Source organism: Arachis stenosperma, chromosome 1 (genome assembly GCF_014773155.1).
Source record: "Arachis stenosperma cultivar V10309 chromosome 1, arast.V10309.gnm1.PFL2, whole genome shotgun sequence".
Taxonomy (NCBI): domain Eukaryota; kingdom Viridiplantae; phylum Streptophyta; class Magnoliopsida; order Fabales; family Fabaceae; genus Arachis; species Arachis stenosperma.
Window position 1 is genome coordinate 7,885,702 of NC_080377.1, and position 19,212 is coordinate 7,904,913.

At 34.3% G+C, this 19,212-nt stretch overlaps 2 protein-coding genes across 2 annotated transcripts; one reads left to right on the forward strand and one right to left on the reverse strand.

Annotated features, from left to right (window-relative positions):
* Positions 1-4,033: 4,033 nt before the first annotated feature.
* On the reverse strand, positions 4,034-11,786 carry LOC130945842 (DNA replication complex GINS protein PSF2-like). The gene is made up of 9 exons (XM_057874541.1): positions 11,555-11,786; positions 8,832-8,935; positions 8,666-8,740; positions 8,459-8,573; positions 6,507-6,606; positions 6,057-6,087; positions 5,879-5,971; positions 4,464-4,616; positions 4,034-4,265 (listed from the first exon to the last, which is right to left on the reverse strand). The coding sequence occupies exons 2-9, from the start codon at positions 8,877-8,879 to the stop codon at positions 4,248-4,250; spliced, it is 633 nt and encodes a 210-aa protein (XP_057730524.1). The 5' UTR covers positions 8,880-8,935; positions 11,555-11,786; the 3' UTR covers positions 4,034-4,247.
* A 4,092-nt stretch (positions 11,787-15,878) lies between these two features.
* Positions 15,879-18,536, forward strand: LOC130947300 (single myb histone 6-like). Its single transcript, XM_057875968.1, has 4 exons — positions 15,879-16,181; positions 16,898-17,774; positions 17,851-17,913; positions 18,015-18,536. Exons 2-4 carry the CDS (start codon positions 17,649-17,651, stop codon positions 18,234-18,236), a joined length of 411 nt encoding a protein of 136 aa, XP_057731951.1. The 5' UTR covers positions 15,879-16,181; positions 16,898-17,648; the 3' UTR covers positions 18,237-18,536.
* The last annotated feature ends 676 nt before the right edge of the window (positions 18,537-19,212 follow it).

Below are 19,212 nucleotides of genomic sequence, written 5' to 3' on the forward strand. Positions count from 1 at the left end.
TGTTTATGTTATTCCTAAACTACCCCTATTCCTATTTTAATAATAAAAGTTATAAAATTAAAAAAAAAAAAGAAAAAGAAAATGCGTGTTAGGTTGGGGGAGAAGAAAACGCGTAATACGAAGGGGGTGGGGAGGCGAGGGGAAGGGGAGGGGGAGGGGAGGGGAAGGGGGACGGCGCCGGCGATGCTTGGAGATGCCGTCGCCGTCGCCGTCGCCGAAAGAAAGGAGAGAAAGGGATACAGAGAAGTGGGGGTGGGGAGAGAAAGAAAGGGGGGAACAGGGAGGAGGGGGGAGAGAAGGGGTCCTCGCCGCCACCGCTCCTCGCCCTCGTCATCACCGTCTCGCCCTGCGCCGCTGCCGTGCCCTCGCGCCTCGCCCTCCTCGTCGAGCCATTTCTGCTCCTCCTCCTCGCCCTCGTCGTCGCCGCCTCGCCCTCGTCGTCGCCGCCGTGACCTCTTCGTTGTCGTCGGCTTCCGCTCTGCTGCTCCTCACCGCCTCGTCGCTGCTCCTCGCCGCCTCTGCTTCTTGCTTCGATCTTTGTTTCTACTTCGTCTTCTGCTTCTTCTGCTTCTTAATTTGTTGAATCTGATTTGATTTGTTGAATCATTGTTGGTTTTGTTCTTGTTTTGATTTCTGAATTGCTGTTGATGGATTTTGTTCTTTTTTGGATTTCTGAATTGTTGGTTTTGTTGAATCTGGTTTTTGTTATTGTATTTAATTTTAATTTGTTAATGGAAGAAGTTGCTGTTGTTTGGTGTTCTTCGTGTTGGTGGTGTTGATTGGTGGTGGTGGTGGTATTTGTGTTGGTGGTGGTGGTGGTGGTGGTGTTGGTTTGGTGTTGGTGTTGGTGTTGGTGTTGGTGGTGGTGGTGGTGGTGGTGGTGCTGCTGATGGTGGTGTTGGTGCTGGTTGTGGCGGTGGTGTTGGTGTTGGTGGTGGTGGTGGTGGAGGAGGTAATTGTATTGGTAGTGGTGAGGGTATTTTAGTCCAAAAAAAATTAAAAGGACGATTTTAATACGAAAAAAAACGTTAAGGACGATTCTAAATCGAAAATTAGAAGAGGGACGGTTTCTATTCTGGCGAAAAAACTTTTGGGGCCAAAACCATACTTAACCCATAAATTTACTATTTTTCTCTCTTTTAGTTTCCTTTATCCTATTCTTCTCTTTTTTAAATTTTTATTCATCTGTTATTTAGCGTTTTCGATTCCTTTTTTTTCTCTATACAACAACAACAACAAAGTCTTGTCCCACTAGGTGGGGTCGACTACATAGATCAAATGTTGTCATCGACCTCTATCATGTATCATGTCTATAAAGAGATCGTTTATATGTAGATCTCGTTTCACCACTTTATGGATGGTCTTCTTAGGTCTTCTTCTGTCTTTCAACCTTTGTCCATCTTTCATCTCATCCACCTTTCTGAATGAGTGCTCTGTCGGTCTTCTTCTCACATGTCCAAACCACCTGAGACGCGATTCTACCATCTTTTTTCACAATAAGCGCCACTCCAACGAACTCTCTCTTATATCTTCGTTCCTTATTCTATCCAATCGCGTATAACCACTCATCAATCTCAACATCTTCATCTCTGTCACACATAACTTATGTTCATGTTCTCCTTTGGCCACTCAACACTCTGTACCATAAAGCATAGCCGGTTTGATAGTAGTGCGAAGAATTCACCTTTAAGTTTTAAAGACACTTTTTTGTCACATATAAAACTAGACGCACTCTGCCATTTTGACCAATCTGCTTAATCCTATGATTTACATCCTATTCAATCTCTCCGTTATCTTGTATGATTTACCCAAGATACTTAAAACTTTTAACTTTTCGTAGGATGCTTTTTCCAATCTTCACCTATGTATTAGGGATTTTTCTTCTGCGGCTGAACTTACATTCTATATATTCCATCTTGCTACGGCTTATGCGCAGACCATACACTTCTAGAGTTTCTCTCCATAAATCTAACTTCTTATTTAGGTCTTCTCTTGACTCTCCCAAAAGAAAGATATCATCGACAAAAAAATGCACCATGGAACAGACTCTTGGATATGTTGTATGAGTATTTCCAAGACCAATGTGAAAAGGTATGGACTTAAAGATGATATCTAGTGTAATCCTATACCAATAGAAAATTTTTCTGTCACACTACCTTAAGTCTTCACACTAGTTGGAACTCCATCATACATTTCTTTAATTGCAAGAATATATGCGATATTATACTTACTCTCTTCCTTTCCAAAACCTTCCATAAGACATCTCTTGGCACTCTATCGTATGCTTTTTCCAAATCAATAAACACCATATGTAGATTCCTTTTATTACTACGATACATCTCTATCATCCTTCTTAACAAGTATGTAGCTTCAATGGTGGATCTGCTTGGCATAAAATCAAATTAGTTATTTGTTACCTGTGTCTCTTGTCTCAACATTCATTCTATCACTCTTTTCCAAAACTTCAGGGTGTGGCTTATTAACTTGATCCTTCTATAGTTTCTACAACTCTGTATATTCCCCTTATTCTTGTAGATAGGTACCAATGTGCTCTTTCTCCACGCATTAAGTTATTCAAAATTAGCATACGTTAGAATTGCCTGAGATATTTTTTTGTGACATGTGAAGGAGAATCTTCAATTTGAGTGTCATGAGAGGGAGGATTAGAATTTTGCAAGCTACCAGGTTCAGATACATCAGCCTATACATTCAATGAAACCAAAAAGGGCAATGAATATATTTGAGGTTAATGTCACCAATTATAAGTCAGATAGGTCTCCAAACATTAGGTTATCAGACAAATAGGCCCCTGTAGAAGCATAATCATTAGGCAGATAGGTCTCTTCGAACAGGCAGATAGGTCCCCATTTAAAATGTTGCCGTTTCGCAACTCTGCCTTCCATGGTGGAAACAAATTTGTCCTCCACGAAACGACGTCGTTCGCCTCATGATCCAATACGGCGTCGTTTTGTTTAGCTTGGATTGGGACTAATTTGTCCTGGAGGTGACACGTGGCAGTTAACCTGACACGTCAGTCCATTAACCTCCATGTAGGACGTCCTGATTCGGTCAAACTGTCATGGGGACGTATCTGGTGTATACCTAAAAACATTAGGGTCAAAATTTTAGTTAAATTTTATTAGGAACAAATATGTCCGACCGTAAATTCCTTGAGAACCTATTTAGAATATTACTCTTTTTGTTATTTTAACTTTAATTCAAACTGTGTCGTTTTATGCAAACCAACCGGGTTTCAATTTGATCCGAACAACCGATTGGTTATTTTTGAAATGGTGTTTTTTTTTAAAGAACCGAACCGCAAATGCTTCCCCTTTTTGGTTGGATTAGTCTAATTAATCGGTTTGGTCCGATTTTTAGAATTATAGTTTTCGGGTGTCCTTGTTTCTTAATTCTTACTATGAGACATTGAGCGATACTAAGGTCATTAGAATTTATTATTTTAACTTTTGAGTCATCATTTAGTCATTAATTTAATTTTTTTAATTTAATAATTCAATAATATACTTTATCTCATACTTTAAATATTAATGACTAATTAAAGCTCAAAATAATAAATTTTAATAGTCCTTTAACATAATTCTATTTTTTTTTGTTGACTTTTTATTATGGAAATTTTTCTTGTAATAAGGTTTTGGTGTAAATATTTTACTGGTTCTTCTTACATTATAAACAACTGTTATCTATCTATTTGTTATTATCTATTACATTAGGGTAATGTCATAGTGAATAGTTAAAATTGTTTCTTTTGATAAAAAAAATATATATATATCATTACACGTTTTTTATAAATTTAGTAAGTTTTTTTTTTTAGAAATTGGTCTTCATCCAATTTTTTTAGTAATTTTATGGGGGGCAAAGTGTTGCTTGCTTCTCTTTCTTTACGTACAAGTTGGTTTTATATTTTTGTTCGCCATAGAAAAAATGGTTTGTCGATATGATTTCCTGGAGGTTATCACCCCATCTAGAGAGTGTTGAAAAATCCACGTCAGGGTGATCTTTCAGACAACCCATGTCCATAATTCCATCATGATAGGAAATTCATAAATGCATAGCATGGGTTACGGTGATTATCGTGCTAGCTAACTGCACAAAACTACATGCAAACGTGTGTAATTTATGAGAAATAAGGAAACGTCGTATCTTCCTGATTATTGAGAACTCAGGTCTCAACTCGCAAGCTATCCTAGTACAAAGAATTCAGCAGCACAGATCCAGCTGCAAGTACTTTATCTTCGCAGTTGCCTCTGCAAAAGCAAATATCAGTAGCATTAAAACCCATCAATGCATATGATAGTCCAAAACGTATTTTTCTGCTTTTGTCATGTTGAATTTTCATCAATGATTTAAAAAATGAATTAGGGAATTAAAAGGTATCTACAGCATTACAGGACTTATCATGTAATGAAAATGTACATTGCTAAGTACAGAGATAACAAACATACCCTTGGGGCATTTTGGACTACTTGCGGTCGCCTATCAGGAACTCTCTCCGGATCTGGTATCAACTCCGGACTATCGTGCTTATAGAATGCCTGTAAAGCTCTTCCGATGAATGGGCGAACGATATTCACTTCCATGGCAGACAAATTTTTTATCTACAATAAATGAAGAATTATGTTGTTCATTGCCAGCAAGAAATAAAAAGACCTATTATGAGAGGGTCAACGTCCAAAACAGTCCCTCAGATTTAGGGGCGGATCTAGCATAAAATTTTGGGAGGAGCCAAAGTTTAATTTTCGAATATAAAGAGATAAAAATAAAAATTTTAAGGGGGGCTAAACCAAAATTTACACAGTTTATAAAGAAAAATTGAAGTTTAGGGGGGCCATTGCCCATTGCCCCCCTTGAGACATGAGAGGCTCCGCCCCTGCTTAGATTGGTTGTATGCACTATAAAATAGTCCTCGAGATCCTAATCGCTCCAATTTATGTTTCTAAGATTGGCAAAAGTGCACCATGTTAGTCCTTCAGCCCTTTCCATCAACTGACTCATCACGCCATTAGAGACTAACGTGGTACACTTTTATCGATCTCAGGGATATAATTGGCGCAATTGGAATCTCAGAGACTATTTTATTGCATGCGGTGAATCTCAAGGACTACTTTGGGATTTAACTCAGTATGAGAACAAACAAGTGTAGGAATGCATGCAATTCTCAATGCAACAATTGTAATTTAAGTGTAGGAAAGTGAGAACCCAATCTCTCTATATTCTACTATATCATTATCTTTTACCTGCAGAGTCAATTAAACAGCTCTACTAGAAGGCAACAAATTTGTCTTGCTTGTATGCTTGCAGTTGGTTTACAAGCATATTAGACTATTAGTATGAATACTATGGAATCGACACAGCACAAGAAAATTTAAGATTCTTTATCTCCCAGCCTTTGTTATGTAAAATTCAAGGGAGGCAACTTTATTCAAAAACAATCTAGCTGTGGAAAAAGTGTGATGAGACCAAAATAACCACGCAAAAACTTGATCTGTTATAGATAATGGTCATGTACATATCATTTTCCAAGATGGCCAAGATTTAAGTTCATTGAAATATGTCGACAAAAGAGTTTAGTTTGGGTATCGGAAATTTTATATCTATATACTTTGGCAACTTGCCTACGCATTCGAGGCCCTCAAAATTTATTTGCCAAGATTATTCTTTGTAATTTTTTTTTTCTTGTGAACAGAACTCTACTTTCATGAAAGAAATTATTTAAAAAGAACTTTAAGTTAGTACAAAATCCTATATGTAATCAACAAGAAAGAACCACTTGATTATATATGGCAGGAACACTGGTATTTTAAACAACTATCAGTGAATCAAATTTACCCAATGCAAAAAGAAATAAAAAAATATTTACCTTAACAGCAATTGTGCGACCATTGAATGCCTCCAGGTCAGTTTCAACCTTATGAAATCGTACATCTCTGATGTCCTCAATTAGAGATCTCACCTGTATAGAAAATAATAAGGTAAAGCATCCGAAAAAAAAACCCAGGGTATATTTCCACAAGGGAGAGGACCATTTTTATACTCACCATATATGCATCCGAAATGTCATCATTTGCACTAAAATTTGAAAAGATGTTAGTCAATGTAGTAATAGTTTGTTTGGAATGCTAGGAATAAGAATTCACTCAAGAGTTAAATTCTTTTTCTTGTTTTGGAACTAAAAATGAATGATTTGAATTCTTTTGAGAATTTCAATTCTCATTTTTCTTTCATTTGTCAATCAGACCAAAAGGGATCTGATTTCCAAATCCACTCACACACTCTTCAAACTTGAATTCTATTCTATAATATATTATAGTCAATCAAAATCATGGAATTGGGTTTCACATAGAAATGAATTCTTTTCTTAAAGGAAATAGAATTCTTTTTTCATGTTAAATGGTTTCCAAACAAGCTTTAAGAGAAAAATGGTATACAACAGAATAATGTCTCTTTTTCTTATGAGAAGAGCAATGTCTCTTAAACTCTGGACTTACTGGTCAAACAGAAGTCTAGAAATTTCTACATAGTGAAATGGCAGTTGCTCTGACATCTCTTGCGAGTTTCGCTCAGCTTCCAAAACTTGAGTCAACTTCTCTAGTTACAGAAAAAGAAAAAGGAATTGGAATAATATTAGGCCTTGTATATTTGTTAATTTCACTTCAATGTAAACCATAAACCAAGAACCTTTAAACTAGCAATAGATCAAGACGAAAGCAGTAATATTGTACAAAACTATAGAACACATCACCATCAACAATAAAAAGGAAAAAACTTGTTACATTTTAAACCGTCTAGTAAAGTGATTACTCATCAAGCTATTGCAAGCAATTTAAGACTTGAGACGAGATTCTACCATCTTTTTTACAATAGGCACTACTCCAACTTTCTCTCTTGTATCTTCATTGCTTATTTTGTCCATACATGCCTAACCATTCATTCATCTCAACATTCTCATCTCTGTCACACTTAACTTATATTCATACTCATCCTTTGCCGCCCAACACTCTATTTCATATAATATAGCCGGTCTAATGGCAGTGCAATAAAATTTTCCTTTAAGTTTTAAAGGTATTTTTTTGTTGCATATAAAACCAGACGCACTCCGCCATTTTGATCAGCCCACTTGTATCCAATGTTTTACATCCTCCTCAATTTCTCTATTATCCTATATCATACATCCAAGATACTTAAAACATTTTACTTGCAGTAGAATGGTTTCTCTAATTTTCACTTCTATATTATTATTTCCTCCTCGCCTGCTAAACTTACATCCATATATACCATCTTACTGCGGCTTATGCTCAAACCGTATCATTCTAAAGCTCCTCTCCACAACTCTAACTTCTGATTTAAATCTTCCATTGTTTCTCCTATAAGGACGATGTCATCGGCAAAAAGCATACACCAGTATTGGTTCCTGGATATGCTTACTAAGCACATCCAAAACCAATGTGAAGAGATATGCGCTTAGAAATGATCCTTGGTGCAATCCTACACCAATAGGAAATTCCTCTATCACACCACCTTGAGTCTTTACATTAGTAGTAACCCCATCATACACATCCTTAATTGCATAAATATATGCAATCCTTACCCTCTTCTTTTCCAAGACTTTCCATAGAACCTTTCTTGGTACCTATCATATACTTTTTCCAAATAAATAAACAATCATGTGTAGATCTTTTTCGTTATTCCGATATCTCTAAAAAGGCAAAAAGAAAAATTTCCTAAGGTAAATCAAAAAGGAGATTTTCTACTATTAATGACAACAAAGTTTTGATTTCAAATTCACTCTTCCATTAACCCTTCTAGTTACACTCTAGAAATATAGAAGAGGCATGAATATTGCTCAAACAGTACAAATGACTCAATGTGAAGGGAAGAAATCCCCCTTAAATATCAGATTGGGAATCATTTAACAATCAACATAACTTTAAGAGAACTTATTAAATTCCTAATTCAATTCCATAGAAATAGAGTAACCAAATTATCTATGATCTCTAAACTTATAGCAAATTAAGGGATTGTGTCAATGGCCATTTGATCTCTGTTCCTAATTATTACCTGTCAATGCCTCTAACTTAATCAAGTACCTAAAATGGTATGTATCTCATGGTGCTTATAAGGTTTGAGTTGTTTCACCCACACTTTGTAATATGGTGCTCATAAACTTTAGCTTAATTCCGCTATACCCCAAAATGGTATTTAAGAAAAACTTGCACCCAATGTCCACAGTGCAAAATAAAGAGAGAATATTGTTGGAAGTTCGAAAATATTAGTTCAAACACATCCTTCAAATTTCCTTCATCTATTCTATATTTTTGGTTTCTCAATTATAGGTTGTAAAAGAAAAAATAATACGTATGGTCTTGTCAGGTCCGAAACATTGCGACCACTAAGATTGAAAGAAAATAAAATGGATAGAGATGTGAAAAGAGAAGCTCACCAACAGACATCCATTGAGGAGGGCAAATGGAGCACTTGCCCCTCTTTTTTAATGCAACAGCCAGCCAAAGCGGTACTTGGGCAACAATCTGTGGGATGAACGGGCCAAAATCTCCCTGCCATTGTTATTAAAAGCTAAGTAAATAACAATGCACTGTGTGTAAAAGGAATTAGTGTTGAGACGTTCCATTTATTGGTTATTGCTTACAGAGATGAAATTAAGAGGACCCATCTTGAGATTGGGCACAATGTCCACAATCTCATCCTCAGCAATGAACTCAAGCTGCACGGTGACCAAATCATAACGTATTAATAATCTGTGAACAATGTCAAAGAATGAAGCAGAGCAAAGGACCAAAAAATTTTAAAAATACCTCCTCTGCTGAAAACAGTGAAAGCTCAGGATCTGATTGCCCAGCCATCTCTTCTCTCCGAACTCAAGATGCAATGAGATATACTAAGCTATGATGCACACACACTAGTACAAAAGGAAATTTTCAGAAACTTTCTGTAATACAAAATGAAGTTCTATTTACTCATTGAAATTAAAGAATATATAAAAAGAATTTCTGAACAAGTAAAAAAATTGCAGCACACAGAGACACAAATGACACAAATTTCAGCACACAAAGAACACTTAGAAACAACAGAAATCGGAATAATAAAATAATAGTTTTGGGCTCTTGGCAGAAAAGAGAGAAAGAGGGCAAAGCAAGGTTGCTGGTAAGAGAGGTAACTTTGACTGAAGTTGCTATTTGTGTTGCTAGCTAGTGGTGGAACAGTCAAATAAATATGAGTGACTGTGAGAGAAGAAGAGATGTGTGGGCTGAGCCAAAAAATGAAAAAGAAAGCATGGGAACAAGGGTTTCTGGAAAATAGCATTGGAGAGAATGAAAACCAAAATAAACAAAAAAAAAAAAAAGAAAATAAAATGATCCAGTTTTAAGTCACTAATAGTGCTGAAAAATACTTTTCTTTGCCAAAGACTTCTTTTTCAAAGGACTTTGACCCTTGTGTGAGGTCAACATCATTTTCTTAAGACCTCTTTTTTCGTTCATCTTTTATGCAGAAAAATAGCAATAAACAAACTTATAAGGCATGCAAGATGAATGAAGTGTGTGGGAGCTATTCTTTTGTGAATTACAGCAACCAGGTCCCATAACTTGATTTTGCCAATGGATATCAATGCCATATAATACAAATGACCTGAAACAGAAGAATAAATACTAGCAACAAACAGTTTAACCTGTATAAGAAGGTAGAAAGGCTACCCACATCATGATGCAATGCTATTCCCATAAAATAATGAAAACTGAAATTAAAAATCAGAGGGGAAATGGCAGACTGAGACTTGAAAAGTAACTTCAGATGATGTTGACAGAAATTTAATCATGTAAAACACAAGAACAAATCATATACGCATCAACTTGCCACAATGGTAAAAGGAACTGAGAATGCAATAGCATGATTTACTTTTTCTTGGATTTAGATACATAGAAAACACAATGTGTGAGGATAGATACTATGGCAATCCTTTTAAACAAATGACACTAAGAGAACTTAAAAAAAGGTGAAGAAAGCAAGATTAATTAACTGTAAAGGGCCTAGCAAGTTCATGGTGAGTGATATAAGCAGCAAGTGTGACTACTGATCCACCTGATTACTACTTTTGATGATAGACTAAAGCAAGGCAATGACCAAAATCAATTTAAAATTAAGCTAGAAGGATACTTAACCTATTAGGGAATAATTAATTAGTCTAAGATCACTACAACTTGCTAATTAGCCTAAAGATCCTAAAGCAACTAATTAATTAAGTAAATAACTAACTTCCGATGGTATTGAAGTAAACGAACTGACACAATATCCAAAATTGCCACCAATCATGTATGTACATGGAATTATCTGCTAACAAATATTCCTTCATGACCAAATCTGCCTAGTTCTGAAGATTTGAATTTCATAATTTGGGAGAATTCAACAGTGCAACCCCTTATATGAGAAGTCCCTCAAAGATTGTATGTGATTTACACCTTCTTTCCTATCATCTATTATACAAACAAATAGAATGAAAACACCACTATAAGAATTAATAGCCAGACAGGAAGATATATTGTCTTTGAAAAGGAGTCACAATTTAAGGATATCAATTTTCACATAAGTTCCATGAATTATGGGAAAGGGACTTGGAAACTCTAGGGCATAGTTACTAGACCCGAACCAGTAATCAATCCAATCATATGACCGGGTCACTGGTTCAACCAGTAGATCACTGATTCACCCGGTTGACCCAATCATAATTAAAAATATATATATAATTATATAAATAAAACTAAAATCATGTGTTAAAACTTAAAATGCAAGTCTTTACAAACATAATAATAATCAAATATCAATTCTTAGACATAACCAATGATGCAAAAAGAGATATTAAATTAGTCTCTAGTACAAAATACTTTCTCAAATCTCAATTTAAATGAACAAGAACGAGCGAAAGATAACATAATCGGTAAATTAAGTCCAAAGGATGATCTCAAAGTCGGCATTTATATCTTCATAGGACAAATTTAGAGCTTGATCAAAATTTTCCTCATTTTGATTTGCATCTATATCTTTCATAGCATTCTTACTCAACTCGGCAACAATAATCAGCAACAAATTCAACTCAACTCAGCGATGTTATCCAGCAACAAAATTCAACTCAATGATGTTATCCAGCAGCAAAAAACTTTGCTCCGTGATATGTTCAGCAACAATTGAACTTACGACAACAAATTCAACTCAACTCAGCGATGTTATCCAGCAACAAAATTCAACTCAATAATATTATCCAGCAACAAAAAACTTCGTTCAGTGATATGTTCAGTATCATTTCAACATACAACAACAAATTCAACTCATTCATAATTTGCAACAACAAATTCAACTATGATAATTTTCAAATCCCTAGTATTCAGCTTCAACAATTCTAAAAAACCACATACAACAACAACAACCACCAGTCCATCACCATAAAATTCTAATTTCACTATGAAACCCTAAGGTACACTGAAATTGACACTGAAAGTCTGAAAGAACAGGATCGAAGAGAGCTCACCTGGGACCGAGGGTGGAGGAAGTTGACCAACTGAACTAACGGCCGAAACAAGAAGACGACCACCACCACCGCCCGAGGGACCAGATGCTGGTTCCGTCTGCTTCTGCCGCTGACGAAGCGAGCGCAGGGAAGGCGCGACAGAGTGCGAGACCGCGACGACGAGCTTCAGTCTGAGATGAGTCCGAGACCGAGAGAAAAGTGAGAGACCGGAGACGAGGTGAGGCCTGAGGGGAGAGATTGAAATAATAAACAATTAAACATGACCAGCCGGGTCACCGGGTTTACTAAAACCGGCCAGATCGAACCGGTTTTTTACGGGTCTAATACTTTGTTCAGTTTAACGAGTAATTTGGTCTGATTAAGTGTCTATGTTTTCGGTCAAACCAACCAAGAACCGCATCATAAATAGTGTAATTGACAAATTACACAATATAAGTTATCTTCATTATAAATATTATCATAATTGACAAATTAAAATGCAATCATCATGAATTCATTATCAAATATGAAAGCTGCTTTGATTGAAGCAATTTTGCAGAATCTTGTTCTAAGAACAAGAGCAGAAACAGAGAGATAGAAGAGAGATTTCTTGTGAATGAAGAAAACTGTAGTGCATTGAATTATGAGCAGGGACGGATGTATGTATACGAGTGTGGGGCAATCGCTCCATTACAATTTGAAATTTTTTTTAATAGTATATGATAATAATATTTATTTGCTCCTACTAAATTATTAAATTTGACCCCACAATAATTTTTTATTCAACTTTTGATACTTCATAGTCAATTTAAAAATTTTATATTAGATGTCATTAGAATGATCAATGCTCAATTTAAATAAAATTTGTGTTTTTTCTTAAAAATCAACTAGAAAGAGTGTTATTTATCTTTTTTTTATATTAGTTTTAATTTTTTTTCTATAACTACATTAGTTGAAATAATTTTTTCAACTATGAATTTCAATAAGAATTGACTTCTAATTGTATAAGAAGTAAACATCTAAATAAGTATTTATTTATATATATGTAAAAGAAATACTACACATCCAAGTTTTAAAAATACCCCTAAGTTTTATTTTGTTTTAATTTTGTCCCAAAAGTTTTCGATTTGCATCAAATATACCCTCGGAGGCTAAATTTTCAAAAAAAATTTAAGACCAATATAACAATAATGCACAAAAATTATGCTTGATTTGCTTGTGTTGAGGGATTGTTCTTATGAAATTATTGTTGAATCGATCTTAAATTTTTTGAAAAATTAGCCGTCAGGGGTATATTTGATGCAAATTGAAAACTTTTGGGATAAAATTGAAACAAAATAAAATTTAAGAATATTTTTAAAACTTTTGTCAAACTTTAAGGACAAAAAATATATTTTACCTTATTCATAAATGATTATTTTAGTGTTTTAATTTGTAAAATTAGATATTATAAAAACTAATTATATTATATTTACATCGAAAATAACTACCTGTGTATATATATTGAAATAAAAAATACATATTAAAAATAAATTAAATAATACATATATTTATATATGAATACATAATAATTAATAAATAATTTATTAACTAATTTTTATATACACATAATATTTTTATTATAAAAATTATTATTATATATATATATATATATATATATATATATATATATATATATATATATTTGCCCCCACTATCAAAATTTTCTGGATCGGTCGCTGATTATGAGTAAATAGATTGATACATTCTACACACTATATATATAGTGTAAAAAGTTGTTACAAGGGAACTAAGCTAGAGTGATCATATAACTAATTTTCTAACCATTTTTAGCTATATAACTACTGCCAATATCCCCCTTCAAAGTTAGAAGGGTTTACTAAACACTCTAAATTTGTCCCTAAATTTTGAGAACAAACGAAATGCTAAGAACTTGGTAAACATGTCTGTTATTTGATCTATAACAGGAATTTGAGTAACATAGAGTTATTTGCAATTCACCATGTCTCTAAACATAGAGGATTTATGAAGTCCTGGACATATTTTTATGATTCATTTACATAATGAAAAAACTTTGATGCAGCCAGACAATGATATCTCATAACTGGAATTTTAATGTCATCTCAGCTTTTCATGAAAAGAAAGGAGGATGAATGGAGATTTCATCTTCTATAGAAGGATTTAAGGAGTTTATGAGTGCACCGAATGACTTTCATGTGGGAGAATTGGTAGATATGAATTTTGAAGGAAGCAAGTTTATCTAGACCAACCGGTAATACGGAGGTGGTTTAAACAAAGAAAGATTGGATAGGTGTTTAGCCTCAAGTATTCTGCACCTCTAACCTGAGGGATCCGAGTGAAAAGATTAGCACAATTCCTCAAAAAGTCAGCCAGAGCACCAATTGAATTCTCACAAGGCCGACGAGGCGACGAATGAGAAAGAGAATAGAAGAGCAAATTTTCCATTTACCTTTTCTTTGCACCTTGGGAAGATGGATTCGCTGCAAAGTTTTATCAATTTTACTGGAGCATGATCAAAGAGGACATTATTCAAGCAGTGACAAGCTTCTTTAATGGAGGTAATACGCTGAAATCCTTTAATCACACACACATTTGTTTGATTTGTAAGGTGATTGGTGTTTTTATTATGATTCAAATAAGACCTATTAGCTTGGATTCTGTGTTCTATAAAATAAATTATTTCTAAAGCGCTAGTATATAGAATGCAGTTTGTTATGTATAGATTCATAAGTGATAACTAGAACACTTTCATAAGGTGAAGACTGATTAGTGATAATGTGCTTATTGTTCATGAATTGATGCATTTTCTGAAGAACAAATGAGGTGGGGATTGCGAGCTTACTCCGGAGGATTTCGAAGCAAATTAGCTTTTGTAATCGATGGATTAGATATAGTTAGAGGAGTGTGTGACTACAGTGTCTTATTCACAACTCAAGACTTTTTTTAAGTCTACAAGAGGTATTTGCTAAGAGGATTTTTTATGCATAGGGATTTTTTTCCTTGTCCTACAAAGAGAAAAAAAAGAATAATGTGATATCTATTTTGAAGTTAAATAGTAAGTGCCCAAAAGTCAACTATCTTTTTCTTGTAGATGACTCTATTTTCTTTTGCAAGACTCATCCTCAAGAGTGTACAAACTTGAAGGATATCATTTATGCTTATGGTGAGATCAGCAGCCAAGAGGTAAACCTGAACAAATCCTCAGTTTTCTTTAGTCGCAACACTCCTTAACATGATGGACATTCCTTTTCTATTGTCTTGAGAGTCTTTCACATAAGCTCTTAAGATAAGTACTTTGGGCTACTAGCCGTAATTAATAGATCAAAAAGAAAAATATTTAGCTGCATCAAAGACAAAATAATTAAGAAACAGCAGCATTGTAAGAGATCTTTACTATCAAGTAAAAGGGAGGTGTTTTTTAAATCAATTGGCTCAGCCAATTCTATATATGGGGTGTTTCAGACCCCGAAGACTCTTATTGATGATATCAAAAAAAGATGTTGCAGTTTTGAAAGGACAGAAACAAGATGAGAGAAAAATATAGTGAACTAAATGGAACACATTATGCATAGATAAATTACACAGGGATTGGAGTTCAACGATTTAAAAGCATTTAATTTAGCTTTGTTGGTCAAATAAATATTATTTTGTTTGCCGAATGAGCCTCTCATAGTTTCAATGCTGTGTAGCACTGTTCTAAATTTGCATCACCATCTTCGTCCAGTAATCAAGTTACAGCTAGTAGCTCTCTTGTCATGCGTAAAATTTGAGGCTTGCACAAAGCAAATATCGAGCATCACATCAGTGACAGGAAGTTAACAAAAACTGTTAATCCGTTGACCGAATAACAAACGTGATTAATTTTAAATATTTCATAAACTAATTTGATTGAAAAAATTATTAGTGGACGGATTTAAAATTCATCCTTCAAAAACTAATTTAACTATTATTTGCTAATTAATGAGAGGTGTTTGCTATGGTACAATAATAAATTCATACGTACCAATATAATAAAAATATTAACAAATTAAAATAAAGCATGTGGATTATATTTTTCACGTCAATAATTAATTTTTTTTAAATACAAATTATATCAATATTTTTACTAAATTATCTTTATACTTTAATAAAAATAAAAAATAAATTTTATTTAATTTTAATAAAAAGACTTAAATATACTTTTTATTTTTATTGAACAAAAATCACTCTAATCCTTTTAATTTAACCAAAATTCAATTAATTTTAGTTTATATCTGAATCAATTTAAAAACCAAAACCAAAATACATTTGATTATTTATATACACTACAAAATTACTTTATTTCTAATGAACCCTAATCTAATTTCTCCTTTCTCATTCATACCAAAAAATTATTTCTAAAATCTGGGTTTCAGAAACCCTCAAATCTTCTCAAGTTCTTCTCTCCTCTTCGTATCTCTCTCCCCTGGGGCTCGGTCTCTCTCATCTCTCTCACCGTGGCGTCGCCGTTGCTCTCTGTCTCGTCATCGTCTTGCACATGGTCGCGCGCCCTCGTTGCGCTCTTCGTCGCCGGCGGCAGAAGCAACAGGTCTTGGATTGCTGTCTTTCTGAATTGAAAGCCGAGATTGCTTTGCTCTGTGTCGCCAAGGTCACTGGTCTTTTCTCTGTTTACTTTGATGGGTTGCTTTCTTTCTGAATTGATTTTGGTGGTTCATGGATTCTGACATATTTCTTGTTCTGTGAAAAGGGGTTTTTGCTTTTAGGTCGGTTGAGTGTGTGTGGTGTTTTGCTCTGTTTTATCTTTGTCTGAAGGTGAATCTTAGGTGCTGCTATTCTTTGATTGCTTCTATGTACTCTTTTTCTCTTCATATTATTTGGTTTAATACTTTAATTGACTCTTTGGGTTGTTTTGTTGTTTCTAAAGTTTTAGTTTTTATTGGAATTTACATGCCAATTAGAGTAATCTGTAACTGGGATGAGGATTGAAGCTGTTGGTTAAGAAATTTGTAACTCTTGCAACTCTGTGATGATGTAATATAATATTCATACAACTATACATGATTGTCCATTCTATAAATTGTGTCTATTGTTTTATCTTAGAACCTTTTGTAATGGAAAAATGATACAATCCTATAATCCACTATAAGTTATCAAACATACATCCGAAACATGCCTAGGTCAAAACACTATAAGTTAACATCAGTTTATGAAACTGTCTACCTACCACAAGACAGATTAAGGGCAGTATGATTCTTCATTTTCAGGATTGTTTATGCATTTTTTCCAGCTCAATACATGTTTATTTTCGTTAAGCTTTTCCTTTTCAAATATTGTATTTTGTAATTTTATCTTTCCAATCTACAGATTTTGAATTTGACAGCAACGCTGAGGTGCTTGGCCCTGGTCCTTGTGAGGGTTCCCTTCTGCAAAACTCAATTTCAGAAAGTCATTCTTCAGAATTGAGTGGAAGCAGCGTTATTGGTTGGGTATCAGAATCTACAAAACTACCCATTTCACAATCGGAATGCAAAAATAATCCTCTAGATGATGTAGTGTCGTATCATTCACGTGGTGCCTTCAGGAACAATCCTCATCAATCGTCAAATGAAGATTGCCTGTACAACATTTCACTTGACCTACCGCATCTACATCAGTTGAATAATGATCATCATTTGGCTGGTGGTATATTATATTGTAAAAAGAAAACGGGTTCAATTGAAAATAGTCAACCAACTGCACTTAAAGAGAAGAGATTCCGAAAGCCTACTCTTAGGTACATTGAAGAGACTTCAAATTCAAGGTAAAAAAAAGGTACCAACTGTTGGTACAAAAAGAAAACATTCAAGTGCCTCATCATGTGATGAACTTCATATAAGAATTAAAGCATTGAGAAAGATTCGAGTTGAGAAGTCTAGTAATGGAATTAGTGATGTGACAATCCCAAAATATGTATATAGGAGGCATTATTGGTTTTTACCTACAACTTGTAATTCCATTGAGAAATAGAGGAGGATTATAGAAACTTGATGATGAGGAGGCATTTTCCTCGGACTCTGAGGATGAATGTTTGACACCAAAAAGATCTAAAAAGAAAGATCGGAGAAAGCATCAGAGGATGTGGACTCTCTCTGAGGTTATTAAGTTGGTTGATGGCATATCTGAATATGGAGTTGGTAGATGGACGGATATAAAGAGGTTTTCATTTTCTTCTTCAAGCTATCGAACACCCATAGATCTCAGGGTACCTCACAAAGCCTTGTTTATTTCAATTGTTTCCTTCTTTGCAAACCAAAGTTTTCTAAATGTGATTTCTGCAGGACAAGTGGCGTAATCTTTTAAGAGCTAGTTCCATTCAGACAAACACAATAGACCAGAAAGAGGTTAAATTTCTTCCTTTAAGAAAATTTGATGATGCATTACAAATATTTCAGTTAGTTCTATTGAGGTGCCAATATATGATTACAATCATTTGTGGTTGCAGGATGATCAAAATGATGATCATACTTTACGCCCCCTACCATTTAACGTGGCATGCCGTGTGCGTGAATTGGCTAAAATTCACCCGTACCCAAGGCAACGCGGTGGCTCAAAGAATTCTCGCAGTAGCAAACTTGGTACTTCTACTTCAGTTAGTCAAAGTAAAGATTCTCCTCCCATTTGCCATAGCAAAAGAAATATACGGAGGAAGTGTACTTACAAGTGAAACTCCCTCTTTACAGAGGTGAATCCACAGTCACAAAAAATCTTGTTGAAATTTAGATATATCATTTGCACAGCTATATACATTTAGTAGTTTCTGCTGGTCTTTTACAAAGGCATAGAAAATTTTTTTAGTTGTAAACTTGAGGAATTATTAGTTGGCTCCGCTCTACATAAATTTGCCATGGTTAATGCCTAATCCCTGCAAGAGTTTGATGTATTAAATGATGTCTGACATGTTTTAAAACCAAGTTTAGATGTAAAACATTTGACATCTTGATGTAGAGAAGGGTGTTATGAGCTTCATCTTGCAGCATTTTATCTTCTTTTCACACACAAAACATCGAGTTGTTTGCACTCTTTTTTTTTCCTTTTGACACCTAGGGAATTTTACTCCCCTTTATCATTAATCTATCCTTCATTTTATTCTCCCATTTTTTTTACTGTTACGAGAGGATTCAATTCTTTAGAAATTCAGAGATGGCACGACTAGCTAAGTAACAAAATAAGAGTACTACATAAATATGTGTTGCATTAGTTGAACATCACAAATTATTTCACATGAAATTGTAGAGAGCAGCAAAGACGTTAAGCTAGCTAGATAGAGAGATAGATAGCTGGATATTAAAAATTGAGGCCTTGTGTGCAAAGCAAGTTCTCAAAATCAAAAGAGAAGAATGAAGAGTAAGTAAGTATGCTTCCTATAGGGAAGCATAGAGAGGTGTTGATTGTGAGATGAGAGACGGGAACACAAATGATAGTGTCATATTTGATATTTAATTTTATGCATTATGAAGATTATTTTAATGTAATTATTAAGATCAGTGTAATTCAACAATAGATTTGAACGATTAAAAGTTTAATTATATTGTATGGATACAAGATTAATTAATTAAGATTAAGACAAAAAAATCATAATACGTGATTTTGTTTTTTTTTCTAATATATGAAGATAAGTAAAAAAAATAAATTAAAACATC